Source organism: Leguminivora glycinivorella, chromosome 2 (assembly GCF_023078275.1).
Source record: "Leguminivora glycinivorella isolate SPB_JAAS2020 chromosome 2, LegGlyc_1.1, whole genome shotgun sequence".
In the NCBI taxonomy this organism is placed as follows: domain Eukaryota; kingdom Metazoa; phylum Arthropoda; class Insecta; order Lepidoptera; family Tortricidae; genus Leguminivora; species Leguminivora glycinivorella.
Genome location: NC_062972.1, coordinates 16,315,784 through 16,329,242, shown reverse-complemented (window position 1 = coordinate 16,329,242; position 13,459 = coordinate 16,315,784). Strand labels below are relative to the sequence as shown.

Genomic DNA, 13,459 nt, shown 5'->3' with positions numbered 1-13,459 from the left:
GGGATAGGGATAGGGATAGGGATAGGGATAGGGATAGGGATAGGGATAGGGATAGGGATAGGGATAGGATAGGGATAGGGATAGGGATAGGGATAGGGATAGGGATAGGGATAGGGATAGGGATAGGGATAGGGATAGGGATAGGGATAGGGATAGCGATAGCGATAGCGATAGCGATAGCGATAGCGATAGCGATAGCGATAGCGATAGCGATAGCGATAGCGATAGCGATAGCGATAGCGATAGCGATAGCGATAGCGATAGCGATAGCGATAGCGATAGGGATAGCGATAGCGATAGCGATAGCGATAGCGATAGCGATAGCGATAGCGATAGCGATAGCGATAGCGATAGGGATACGGATACGGATAATATGGGTATCGTTAGAGGGATACGGATAATCGGTCGGCGGTCTCTTACAATCAATGTGCTCTAAGACGATCGTTGTTTGCTTGCTTGAAGATTACGTTTGCGATAAGTATAAGCAAAATGTAAAAAATTGTAAGGGATAATAGAAAAAAGTACTTTTTACCCACCGATCATAGTGTCGAAATACGGGCTATGTGGGATGTTTATAAAGGTTTCCCCAGCGTATATAGAATTACCTACGCTGTGGTCGATGTGTAATATTTCTACAATCATTGCAAGCAAATGTATTATGTGCAATCGAAATAATCGCAGATAAATATACCTACAGAGAAACCTAAGGATCCAAATGAAAATCTTAATGAATACTTTTATTACGCGGGCGAAGCCGCGGGTAAAAGCTAGTATAATATATATCTAATAGCCGAGAGATATCTAGTTTCTATTGTCATTAAATACTCACAATTCATATCGCTTGTGCTGTGCATAATGTCTACTGCATAAAATATATTCAGTAAATCAATCAATATCAAATCAGTTAGAATTCCAAACATTCGTATCTGCTCAAAACTAAATTCCAAAGCAATGATTCACTGTGTTGTTGACGAACGTTTATTCCTTCTCAAAACTGAAAGTAAGTAGGTTTTATCTGTCTTTGTTTCCATTGATGGATGAATCACTATCTGACTGCCATTCAACACATTTTTCGTTATAAGTATGTATAAACCATGATTTGGCTTCAAGCGGTTGCCATTATCACGATTGTCAATATACTAATTACAAGGTGCTCCGGTTCATTCCAGGTGCAGAGGTTATGTTTTTTGTTTTAATGTTTGATTGTATTTATGATTACAAGGAAAGGAACCCTAAATACTAACAGTGTCTTCCTGGCGTCACTTCGGTGAATCTACGAGTAGGTATAGTAAACTGTGACATGTATGTATTTACAGTCTATAATTAAACATTTGGTGCCGTTTATGTTAAAGAGACGTACCTGCATTGAATAAGTAACGATATAAGTAAACATTTTAGAGTTCTGTGAATAACAGTTAAACCAGTGGTGCAAACATTTTTCACGGCGGGCCAAATTTTGAAGAAATTTGAATAGGAGAGCCAGATTACCACCAAACATACATTTTTACTACAATGCTGGCCACATCACAAACTATTTAGAAAAACCGGTGGCGGCCGGATAAAATCCTTTCGCGGGCCGAATATGTCCCGCGCCGCGGATCGTACTTTTCCCTTCACTGATTTCAACCTTTGATTTCAACAGTGATTCATCATCAATTTACGAGCAAGAATATTCCCACTAATTATTGTTTATTTCACATACAATACACTAATTCGGCTGTTTCCAATCAATACCTAGTAAGTGATAAACGTTAAATTAAGGGACAACTATTCTGTAAATTCGTAGAGTTGCAGGTCAACGTATGCAACGGTGACTCTTCTTGGCCATCAGTGGGGGGCGTATACTTGTTCATCCTAACGCGTTATTAAAAAAAAACGTAAGTTCGTTTTTTTACGAACTTACTAGGTTTTAATATGGACAGTCCCAATCTTACAGCAACGATACGTTACATAACGCGCAATCGGCGCAACACTTACATGTGTGCCGTGCCTGTAACGTATAAAAGTAATGATATAACTATATTATATATAACTACGTATGTTATATCAACATTTTGCGTGTACTCGTAACTTTTGGGTACGGCCCGCGCCCACTGCTGTACCTAATTCAATGTAATGTTTTTATTAGGTACGCACTATTATCAAAACGCCTGTTTCATGCGACCAAATTAATAGTAAATCAAAATTAAGATCGGTATGTGTGTAATGTAATGTAGCGGTGGTAAGATGAAGACTTCACATCGATAGAAAGTAATAGTACTTATGTCTCAATTGGCCTACGGTTCTTTTAGATCCTTTCGTGATTGTAAGATTTTATATTAGATAACTATAATACACTTTAAGCTATTAAGAATAAGGTTTGTGTTTATATTAGTACACATAATTCCGGAATGCACATTGACATATAAAGTAACTTCTTCAGGACGTGACATACGGACATTTAAATTTATACGAGAATACACGAATGGCAGCCAAGCGTGCTATCTACTCGTCCTCGTACTCGTCCATCAAGCGCATTGTAGCGTTCCGTCAAACGAGAATATTCGGTAGAAATATGTATTGCCTTGTCCCTTCCTGTGAAATCTTTGGCAATGCATCGTTTAAAAACATTAATTAAGCTGCAGAAGGGCATCCGGTGCAAGCCTCAAGAGCAATTAAGCGGTCGTTCCTCTTCTTTGTGACGATGCAGTTCATCTCGGTTTATTTATAGAACAGAAAAACATTTAATTAGACGATTTAATTGATTGCGATTCGGAGAACGGGGCCGATCGTGAGGAAAAAACATTGTACGCGTATTTGGACTGTGATTGTTCATTATCCTTTAATTAGGTACTGTTTTGGTTAACTTCTACTATTTTTAATTTAAACCTTTTGGCGCCACTGTTGCCCTAGAAAGTACCTAAACTGCAAAAATGTGAATTGGTGATACATTAATATATATTACATTCGGGGTCGGTCTATTAGGTACTTCATTCAAACTTTGTTTTATGGTAAATGTGGCTTAAGTCCCATAGGTACATTTTATAACTTTAAAATTTGCAGAACATAAAAATTCTTTGAATCTACATCAGGTTTTAAAGTGGCTTAAGATATTATAAAGTAATAATTAAAGAGATAATACATTTAGGATAATCGACTAATTACCTATATTCATACTTAATTCGTACCACATATTCAATTATTCTTAATTAAAATTCCGAATATGACCCGTCAACCCTAACGACAAACACTGGCAGTTCTTCGATGGATTGTTACGAATATTTTCAAGAAGTTCTTCCTTCAGATCTCTTCTTAATATCATACGCAAATATTGATGAATGCCATCAAGAACAATACGACTGATCGAATGTTATGGAAGAAATGAAAACAGGGTTATTATGAAATATTTAGCATTGACGTAGACCAAGTATCACCTTACCTTTTAGCTGTTCGTATATACTTACTCTTATTTTTTCAGTGTTCTCTTTATGCGTCTTTACATTACTAACTTAAATTAAGTTACTTTCTTAAAGTCCTCAAAAACGCAAGTACTCGTACAATTCTTATCCTATTTTTAAATGCACTTGACCAGTATCTCGAAGTTAACGATAATATTAGCCCACCATTATGTGCCCAACACATATATTTTTTACCCTATTTTTTAAGGTGTCAACCTTATTCTTTTACTTATTTTAATGAGAAGTAGCGTGTTTTCAGCTGTGGGTCAAAAACGACCCTACGGGCATATATGGGTTAGGTAAATGGATTTATGACAGACGGACAGAGTTGCACTACTCGTATTTAAGGGTTTCTTTTGTACCTACATACCTACCTATTTGGTACGAACCCTAAAATATATGGAACAAACAAAAAAAAACATTAGAAATTATTAGGACAGGCTATTAGATAATTTTTAAGAAAAAAAAACCGTCGCCTTTCGGGTTCTGGTGAAAGCTACTTGCGAATGTTGGATTATGTAGAAATGTGTAAGTATTTTTTAAAACTGCTTTTAAAGCTTTAATTATTAGATGGCAACACAAATGAATATACGTATAACGTTAAGGTTTGAGGAGTTTCCTCAATTCCTCATGAATCCGATTATATTATAAGAAATCGAAGCTTGACAAACTTTGACTTCAAAACATGTGCTTAACAAACATAACTAAATAAATGTCACTGTTCTGAACTTAAATGCATGCTTTTCTTACAAAAATACCAAAGTCACTATGAGTTCAGGTTTGAGGAGTTTGGTTCTGGCCTTCATCAGCAGTTCCACTGCATCAAATGTCACTGTTCTGGACGAAAGTGAATGCTGTTCTTATAAAAATACCAAAGTCACTATAAGCGTGCCGTTCAGATTTGAGGAGTTCGGTTCTGGCCATCATCAGAAATTCCACTGCACCAAATGTCACTGTTCTGGACGAAAGTGCATGCTGTTCTTATAAAAATGGCAAAGTCACTATAAGCGTGCCGTTCAGATTTGAGGAGTTTGGTTCTGGCCATCATCAGCAGTTCCACTGCACCAAATGTCACTGTTCTGGACGAAAGTGCAAGCTGTTCTTATAAAAATGGCAAAGTATAGCGTGCCGTTCAGATTTGAGGAGTTCGGTTCTGACCATCATCAGGAATTCCACTGCACCAAATGTCACTGTTCTGGACGAAAGTGCATGCTGTTCGTATAAAAATACCAAAGTCACTATAAGCGTGCCGTTCAGATTTGAAGAGTTCCGTTCTGGCCATCATCAGCAGTTCCACTGCACCAAATGTCACTGTTCCGTACCTAAATGCATGCTGTTCCTTTAAAAACACAAAAATCACCATATGTATGCCTTTCAGATTTGAGGAGTTCCCTCGATTTCTCCAGGATCCCATCATCAGAACTAGGTTCTGAGAAAAATGGGACCAATCTGTATGCATATACATTCAATCAAAAAAAAAAAAATTCAAAATCGGTCCAGGAACGACGGAGATATCGAGGAACAAACATAAAAAATAAAAAAAAAAACATACAGACGACTTGATAACCGTCCTTCTTGAGATATGAGGCGACGGTTAAAAAGGGTTTCTGCTTTCAGTCAGTTCTGGAGTACATATTTATAATAAAAATTAATACAATTTTATGCTGTTCATCAAGTTCAACCAAAGCCAATTCTGATTAGTTATCAAAACATTAACTTCACAATGAGCCTGCTGCCAGAGTGTGACGTAAAACATAAGTAGATCATCCGACCAGTTTGCCTTCTACGGGCCGTGACGATGTATCGTGTTTCACGTGAGGTTATATGCACACCTGAAAGTCTCGAAATGCCACCGTGTGAGGCCTCTTCGGAGCGGAGCGTTCGGCGGGGCGTGCAGCGTGGCGGGCAGGCGTGCGCCCAGGGTCCACTATTTTTTTTATTTTTTTTATACTACGTCGATGGCAAACAAGCATACGGCCCGCCTGATGTAAAGCGGTCACCGTAACCTATGGACGCCTGCAACTCAAACAGTGTCACATGCGCGTTGTCACCCCATTAGAAACTTGTACATTCCCTTTTGCTGTGTTAAGTACACAGCCAAAAGGAGTGTACAAGCTCTAAGGAGGGTTCGGGTTGCCGACGACTCAAAGGACTATATGCAGCGTCGACTCAGAACACTTGTATTGAGCTTCAATTGTTTGACATGCTGCCGCTCGCCCCGCCCCGCTGCACGCCAAATATGAGTGCACTCAGGTCAGTGCGTGCGTGCACATTATCCGATCCGATATCGGATGTAGGACCGATATCTCATACATGTAAGCCGCCATCTTTTATTTTTGCCTTTGAAATTCGCCTGACATCCGATATCGGATCGGATAATGTGAAAACACACTTACACTTAGGTTGAGGCTGGACGATATTTTTGACGACTGGGTGCGTAGCCGAATGGCACAAACGCTCACGAAACGAAACGCTAGTAGATATCTATCCCTATCGCTCTTGCGGATTCGCGCGACAGAGCCGGACTACGTTTCGTTTTCGTTTGGCGTCGGAGAAATGCCATTCGGCTACGGGGCCTGGTCTGGCCTAGTCGGTAGTGAGTGACCCTGTCTGCTAAGCCGCGCGGTCCTGGGTTCGAATCCCTGTAAGGTCATTTGTGTGGTGAGCGCAGATATTTGTTCCTGAGTCGTGGATGTTTTCTATGTATATAAGTATGTATTTGTCAATTTAAGTATGTATATCGTCACCTAGTACACAATAGTACAGTACAAGCTGTGGTTAGTTTGGGGCTGGGTTGATCTGTAAAGTGTCCCCCAATATATTTATTTATTTGGCTGGAAATAGTAATGTTGAAATGAGAAATTTAAGAATGAAATACATATTTCAGTACCTTGTTTATTTATAACAATTTATTTAAGTATATAGTACCGCATAAAATAAAACTTAGAATTAATTTTGTACAACATATTTCTTAAAACATACGTAAGTCGAATGAATCACGTTTCAGTAGGTATTTGTAGTAGGTCTGATTAAGAACTAGGACTATAATACCTATTCTACCTGAGTACAGTTTTTATTTGTTGGGGCCAGGATTGATACCCCAGCTAGCGGAAGATTCCAAAATTGAGAATTGGAATCTTGAGTTTTGCGAGGATTCAAGAATTGAGGGCTAAACAAATGTGCAACTTTGGGCTTCACCGGGTGAAGTTTATAAACATGTTTGTATTGTGAAAAGTGATTCTTTTCTTTTGTTTTACAGTTACATATTCGTGTGCGAGGCGAAAAACAAACGGGCACGTGTAACTGGCGTTACCGCACAAAAACAGTGCTGTTTTATATATGGTAGGGAAGCCCAAGTTATCTTTAAAGTTACTGAAGTGCACAGATATGAATGATTCTTGATTTTAATATGAGAGATTTGTCTTCAAGTTAAGTTAAAATGAAAGTTTTATTTAATCTGGAAATTATTTTTTGCATCTTTCTATTGGGCCGTTAGTAATTTAAAAAGATCGGGAGCGAAATTACGATGGTAACCGTCACATAATTAACATAAATGTCATTATATACAAAGAAGAAAATTACCAAAGCCTCTACAAGTCTACAACTTGTCAGTATGTCAGTAACTGACAAGTTGTATGTTGTTGTTGTAACAGTAAGTGTATTTCAGTAACTTTAAATTAAATATCGCTGGCTTCCCTACTACTAGGACCGGCGTTTGAACACCGTTCCTTGTTTATGCATAAGCAAACAAGATTGTGTTAAAAGGAACTGTGAGTTATTTTACCTATATGAAGTCACGATAAAAGGAAGTTCGAAGGCCTTGTTTATGTGGGAAAATATGATCTTTAATATTCTATGCTAGTCTATAGCTATGTGCCTAGGCCAAATGACACTCGTCGTTATTAAAGGAGCTGAGTTTGTCAGCTTGAAGAGCCACAGCAAAGTTCATCGGCCATGATGTGTAACCCGTGTTCGATGAAAGATACAAATGACAACCATGGTAGGCACAAGACACCAATAGTTGCCGCCATATGTTGCAGTGAAAACATGGTCCGTTTAGAAGCCCGTTCATATTTTATAAGGTTTAGCAGTAGTAGCAGGTGCAGTGGTATTGCCCGCTGGCTTGGTACCCGCGGTGGTGGCGGGGGCGGCTGTTGTGGACGGAGCTGAGGCAGACGGCTTGAAGGGCCACGGCATGAAGTTCATGAGCCATGAGGTCCCCGTGTTCAACATTGTCAGGTTCACGCCGTTAGCTGGCGCTGCAAGGTAAATGATAATAGTGTTACAAAAATATTATGTATAAGGTTGGTTTTACTGTCACGTGGACCCACCGCGCGGAGCGATCCGCACTGGAATAATATGTATTGAATTCAGCGAGCGTTTTATGATTGTACGTGCTACATTGGTTACACTTTCACGCCTGTATTTTGAAAAGAGGTAGGCAGAGCATATAAAACTTTTCCGTGTCACTCTGATCAACAAAATGTAGGTAATATTGCCACTGCAATACAGGTTCACCACAGGTTCTTAGCCCATTGCACAATCACAATTAAACCCAATTAAACCTTGGGTTACCCCAAGGTCGACTCAGACGACACTCGCGGGAGGAATGGGGTGGTGAAAATATTAGTCCGTCACCACAGTGACAAACTGTACAGTGTAGGTATATACTGACACAATAACGATATTAGCGTAAACGATTGACGTTGATACTAGGGATGTACCGACTAGTCGGGAAAGCCGACTATCCGGCCACATTTCTAGTCGGCGATTAGTCGGCGACTAGTCGGCAAAAAAGGCCGATTAGTCGGCACTTTATTACTGATAGAATAACAGTACAAAAAAAATTATCAGCTGAAAATTATGGTTGCATTATGTACCTATTCGTAAAATTCCTTTCTTTGTCAAAACAACAAATGTCTGTAATCATCACAGAAATAAATTTCCTATCTAGGATTATAGATTTCATAGGCAGGATCACTACCCACTAAGCCAAGCTGCTTGTTAAAAATGGAAAATGCATATAAATATTGGCATGAACCTTTGAACCTGTAAAAAATCATAAAAAGCGCGAACGAAGAACCAAAAATGACATTCAAAATGTGAATTTAGTCGAAAATTATGGTTTGGCCGACTAGCCGACTAGTCGGCCGACTAATCGGCCACTCAAGCGCCGACTAGTCGGTAGTCGGCCTAGTCGGCCAAATCAATAGTCGGTACATCCCTAGTTGATACCTTACTTATTAGTAGCTTTTTCCCGCGGTTTCGCTCGCGCTAAATTCGAAAATTGTGGAATCCTCAATACAAACTTTCACTCCCCGTTTTAGGGAAGTGGGGGGTTAGAAAGAGACAAAAAACCTATGTCACTCTCGGTCCCCTTAGCTATCTCCACTTAAAAAATCACGTCAATTCGTCGCACCGTTTTGTTGTGAAAGACGGACAAACAAACAGACACACACACCTTCCCATATTAGTATGGATTGCAGCCAAAAGTGTGAACTCACGTATAACAATGCTCAAAGGCTGCTGCATTCCCGGTGCAGGTGTGGTCGTCTTGCTCTTCGTAGGCTTGGAACTGCAGCCGCTGCAAGGGTCGAATATGAGCCCGAAAATGTCACCGAATACGTCCTCGTCAGAATAATCGTCATCGTCATCGTCGTCGCACATCAGATCACACCAGACAGACTGGAAAAAACAAAGTTACATATCTTAGAAACTAAGACTTTAATAATAACTAAGAATAATAGCTTATTTATATTTAAAATAGGCCCTTGAGGCTGTATCGCAATGATATGATACGTTGTGCGAGGAAGTCACCAGCTCTTCTGTCACCAGTTACCTACGTCAACCAGATGCTACGCGATTTTTGCAACTGGAAATTAAGTATGAATATTAATTCATTTCATATTTTCTATTAAGAAAACTTTATTTTCACCACACCAACTGGCGCTCTTCTTAATTCCAAAACCGAGAAGAAAGTTACATTTTATCAACAAGAGTGCAAAGTTATTTCTAGGCTTAGGACTTATTATGGCCAGAGATCGGACGAATTTGCGACATTCTTAGTGACTTACGTCATTTTAATGACTTTTAGTATGAGATGACGCACAAAAATCCGATCTCTGATTATGGCATACCGTGGTTCTAAAATCCGTGGAGTCGACATATGAAAAATTTTCGAAGTCAAAGTCAAAGTCCAACAGTATGATACCATATTAAATATAAGTATTTATACATACTGTCACAACGTTACCTAGTTAATTTTAATCGAACGTAGTTAATAATAAATAATGTTATTTATTAGTAAATTTTATCATAATCCTATATAATAATACCAAAAAATTACTATTAAGATAAAACAACTACGTTCGATTAAAATGAACTCAGTGTCGATGTGACAGTGTGTATAAATATTTATATTTAATGTGACATCATACTGTTGGACTTTGACTTTGAAAATTTTTCATATGGCGACTCCACGGATTTTAGAACCACGGTATGCCATGCCATAAAAAGTCCTAAGCCTAACTTATTTCATACATATTTTAAATTGATCTCAAAAGCTGATTGTCGACCCGACTGGTCGATTTTGTAAATGTCCATTGATGTTTTTGGTTTAAGTACATAGTTTTAAATTTTGCCACATGTTTTTTGTAATAATAATAAAAAAACGAATTAAATACAAATATAATAGGTACTGATATTCATATCATATATCAAGTTCTTCGTTAACATTTCCGATGTAAAACTGCTAATGTTTCCTCAATTATGGTGAATAATTTTGTCGACGTTAATAGTTGTTTACGATGCAAGTGCTAAAAGTAGGAAATAACAGAAACGCGGTGTTTTAATTGACACGAATTGCTAATTATTAGCATGGTTATTGTATACATGTAACGTGCAACGTCTTACAGTACATATTAAGACGTTTTTTTTTTCGGCTAAGACAAAAAGTTCTTAATGTTCTTATTGCTGCACCAATACGGTAAAATAATAGCACCTTAATTTGTACGTTTTATGTCAGATAGGTACATACCTTTTTCAAATGATTGTAATGTGCTAAATAGCTACGAATCTATCAACTTCCTTAGAAATCATAAAGTCTTCTTGATGTCTGTTTGATGTTTATTTATTTTTGTATTTATTTATTTTTATATTGTATATTATCGCTTAGCACCCATAGTACAAGCTTTGCTTAGTTTAGGGCTAAGTTGATCTGTATAAGGTGTCCCCAATATTTATTTTATTTATTTATTTATTATATTTCCAATCCTTTTCAGCCATTGAACAAAAAAAAAACAAAATACCTACAGACTAGTTGATTTGATAACCTCCTCCTTTTGAGTTTTGGAAGTCTGTTAAAAAGTAGTTTCCGATGCTAGTTGCCTTCAATGCTTCCCATTATGAATTATTTTAATAATTGTGAATAGTTTTTATTAATAATTAATAACAAAATAACAAACCTGTGCAGCCACCACCTTTGCGCACACTAAAAGAGCCAGGAAAACACACAGACGCGACGCAGCCATGTTTAGTTTTCATGAAAAACACTTCACCACGGTTCCGCTATACTTATAGTCTGGTCTTTGCGCAAGCCGCCAATGTTGACGTACGGCCAAAGAATAATAAAAAACCATAGTAGTAGATAATGCCGGTATTATTGTAGGTATTATTCATAGTTTTACCAGTCGAACGGGTTAATTTACGCGCGTTAGTGCACATTTCTCTATAAATAATCGCTACACTTGCACATTTGGAACAACGCACTTTATCACTCATTGGGTGAAGTTTATTATCGTTATTTGCCACTTTAGCACCCTTTTTGGCTAGGCCAATTTGGATTAAACAGCATCCCTGTTGCAGTAATGTTGCGCAATAACACAAACACCATCGTTGCTTTTGTTGTAAAAAAATCGGGTTATCGTTAGAAAGAGCTCAAATTGTACTACAGTACATTTTTTTGTAGTAAAAAAGGATTGTGAAGGGAAATGTAAAAAAATACACCCCCCCCCCCTTTTTCTCTGAAGTTTACCAACGTAATATTATGAATTTTTTTATGAAACATTGGTTTTCATGCTAAATATTACAGGAAAAATAAAATCATGTCTGTATCTTGAAAACTTTTTTTTTAATAAAAAAAAATTTCGGATGTATATCGTACTTCTTGAATTCACACGAGATTTTACGTAAAAAAATTTCTTTCACATAAAGTAAAAACTGTCGAAATCGGTTAACATTCTAAAGAATTATTCCTGAAAAACCAACATACCTGTATAGTATGTTGGTTTTTAGGTTCCGTAGTCAACTAGGAACCCTTATAGTTTCGCCATGTCTGTCCGTCCGTCCGTCCGTCGGCGGATAATCTCAGTAACCGTTAGCACTAGAAAGCTGAAATTTGGTACCAATATGTATATCAATCACGCCAACAAAGTGCAAATATAAAAAATGGAAAAAAAATGTTTTAATAGGGTACCCCCCTACATGTAAAGGGGGGGGGGGGGGGGGGCTGATATTTTTTTTTTCATTCCAACCCCAACGTGTGATATATTGTTGGAAAGGTATTTAAAAATAAATAAGGGTTTACTAAGATCGTTTTTTGATAATATTAATGTTTTCGGAAACAATATAGAATAGAATAGAATAGAATATAATTTATTTCAGTATAAAAACACAGTTATACAATGCATACACAATGAGATGAAAAAAAAGAAGACTTATAACTAACATGTACACTGTAGGTAATTACACTGAAAAAGGTGAACACTCAGCATAATGCCCGGTCCTACTGGAGTAGTACCCGACGCTGGTCTTCCGTGAACACCTGTAGGGAGCGTAGTTGCACGTAGCTATTTATAATTACTACATATATGTACTTCACAAAATTTTTGACGCTAACAATTAATTATGACGATTAGTCTATTAAGAGAAAGGACAAGTTAAGTGGCTATTCTTGTTTTATATTTATTTTAAGAATTTTGTACTACAATCAAGTTAAATAACAATTTGGAAACTATGCAGATGAAAGCTATAAAAATTACAAAACTTCAATCACCCTAAAGGAAAAAAAAGTGCGTCCCCCCCCTCTAACTTTTGAACCATATGTTTAAAAAATATGAAAAAAATCACAAAAGTAGAACTTTATAAAGACTTTCTAGGAAAATTGTTTTGAACTTGATAGGTTCAGTAGTTTTTGAGAAAAATACGGAAAACTACGGAACCCTACACTGAGCGTGGCCCGCCGACACGCTCTTGGCCGGTTTTAATCGTTTTCAGGAATTATTCTCGCTCAAATTAGCGAATTGGCCGAGAGATGGTGCTATACCTATACTTCTAGTCGAGTCTTTATTAGAGTTAATATGCGAAACATGAGCTTGTTTTAACTATCGAAGGTTTTCTACGGATGCGGAACCCACGGCGGACGAGTTCGACTTGCACTTGGTCGGTTTTTTTTTGTTTAGCGGTTACAGAATTATTGTAGTTACTTCTGAAATGACGTTTGATCAGCTATTGTTGATGCTGACTGTACCGAGTGTGGGTAGATTAGATTTAGGTCTGTACCTAAATACGGCGATTGCTTTCAGTAACCGATTCATCCTATTTAATATTAAATATTTATTTAATAATAAATTTTATTATAACTAGATATAAACCTCTTTACTCTGCTTGAAATAATGAATATGTCATCTGTAACGTGTCAAGTTTTATTCTTTGCCGTCGCCTTCGGGTAAATTGTGGAAATTGTAAATTTACAGTCGCGGCACCAAGATATTCCATAAGAGCGACTATTCGATTCTGCCCGCTTATTGTTGCCTGAGTGGTTTGGACACGGTCAAGTTTGAATGTCATAACTATAGCACAAAACGTGCCTATGCTGATTGTGTTTGCAGACGAATCCTGTATAGCATACTAATATGCTTCGAACAATGTTCGTGCCCTATCGATTCTTCGAAAGCAGTTAACGTGTAAAGGTATATTCTATCCATAATGCTACAGTTCCATATTGACTTCAATACACTTTAGCT

At 37.6% G+C, this 13,459-nt stretch overlaps 1 protein-coding gene across 1 annotated transcript; it reads right to left on the bottom strand.

Annotated features, from left to right (window-relative positions):
* Positions 1 to 6,312: 6,312 nt before the first annotated feature.
* Positions 6,313 to 11,028, bottom strand: LOC125240132. Its single transcript, XM_048147981.1, has 3 exons — positions 10,901 to 11,028; positions 8,942 to 9,122; positions 6,313 to 7,696 (listed from the first exon to the last, which is right to left on the bottom strand). The coding sequence occupies exons 1-3, from the start codon at positions 10,964 to 10,966 to the stop codon at positions 7,506 to 7,508; spliced, it is 438 nt and encodes a 145-aa protein (XP_048003938.1). The 5' UTR covers positions 10,967 to 11,028; the 3' UTR covers positions 6,313 to 7,505.
* Between the last annotated feature and the right edge of the window lie 2,431 nt (positions 11,029 to 13,459).

Excerpts from the sequence above, each read along its gene's own strand:
- LOC125240132 (XM_048147981.1), bottom strand. The coding sequence starts at position 10,966 with ATGGCTGCGTCGCGTCTGTGTGTTTTCCTGGCTCTTTTAGTGTGCGCA. Across the intron at positions 9,123-10,900 it reads CAAAGGTGGTGGCTGCACAG|TCTGTCTGGTGTGATCTGAT; the intron begins GTTTGTTATTTT and ends TGTTTTTTCCAG. Across the intron at positions 7,697-8,941 it reads GCCTTTGAGCATTGTTATAC|CGCCAGCTAACGGCGTGAAC; the intron begins GTGAGTTCACAC and ends TTTACCTTGCAG.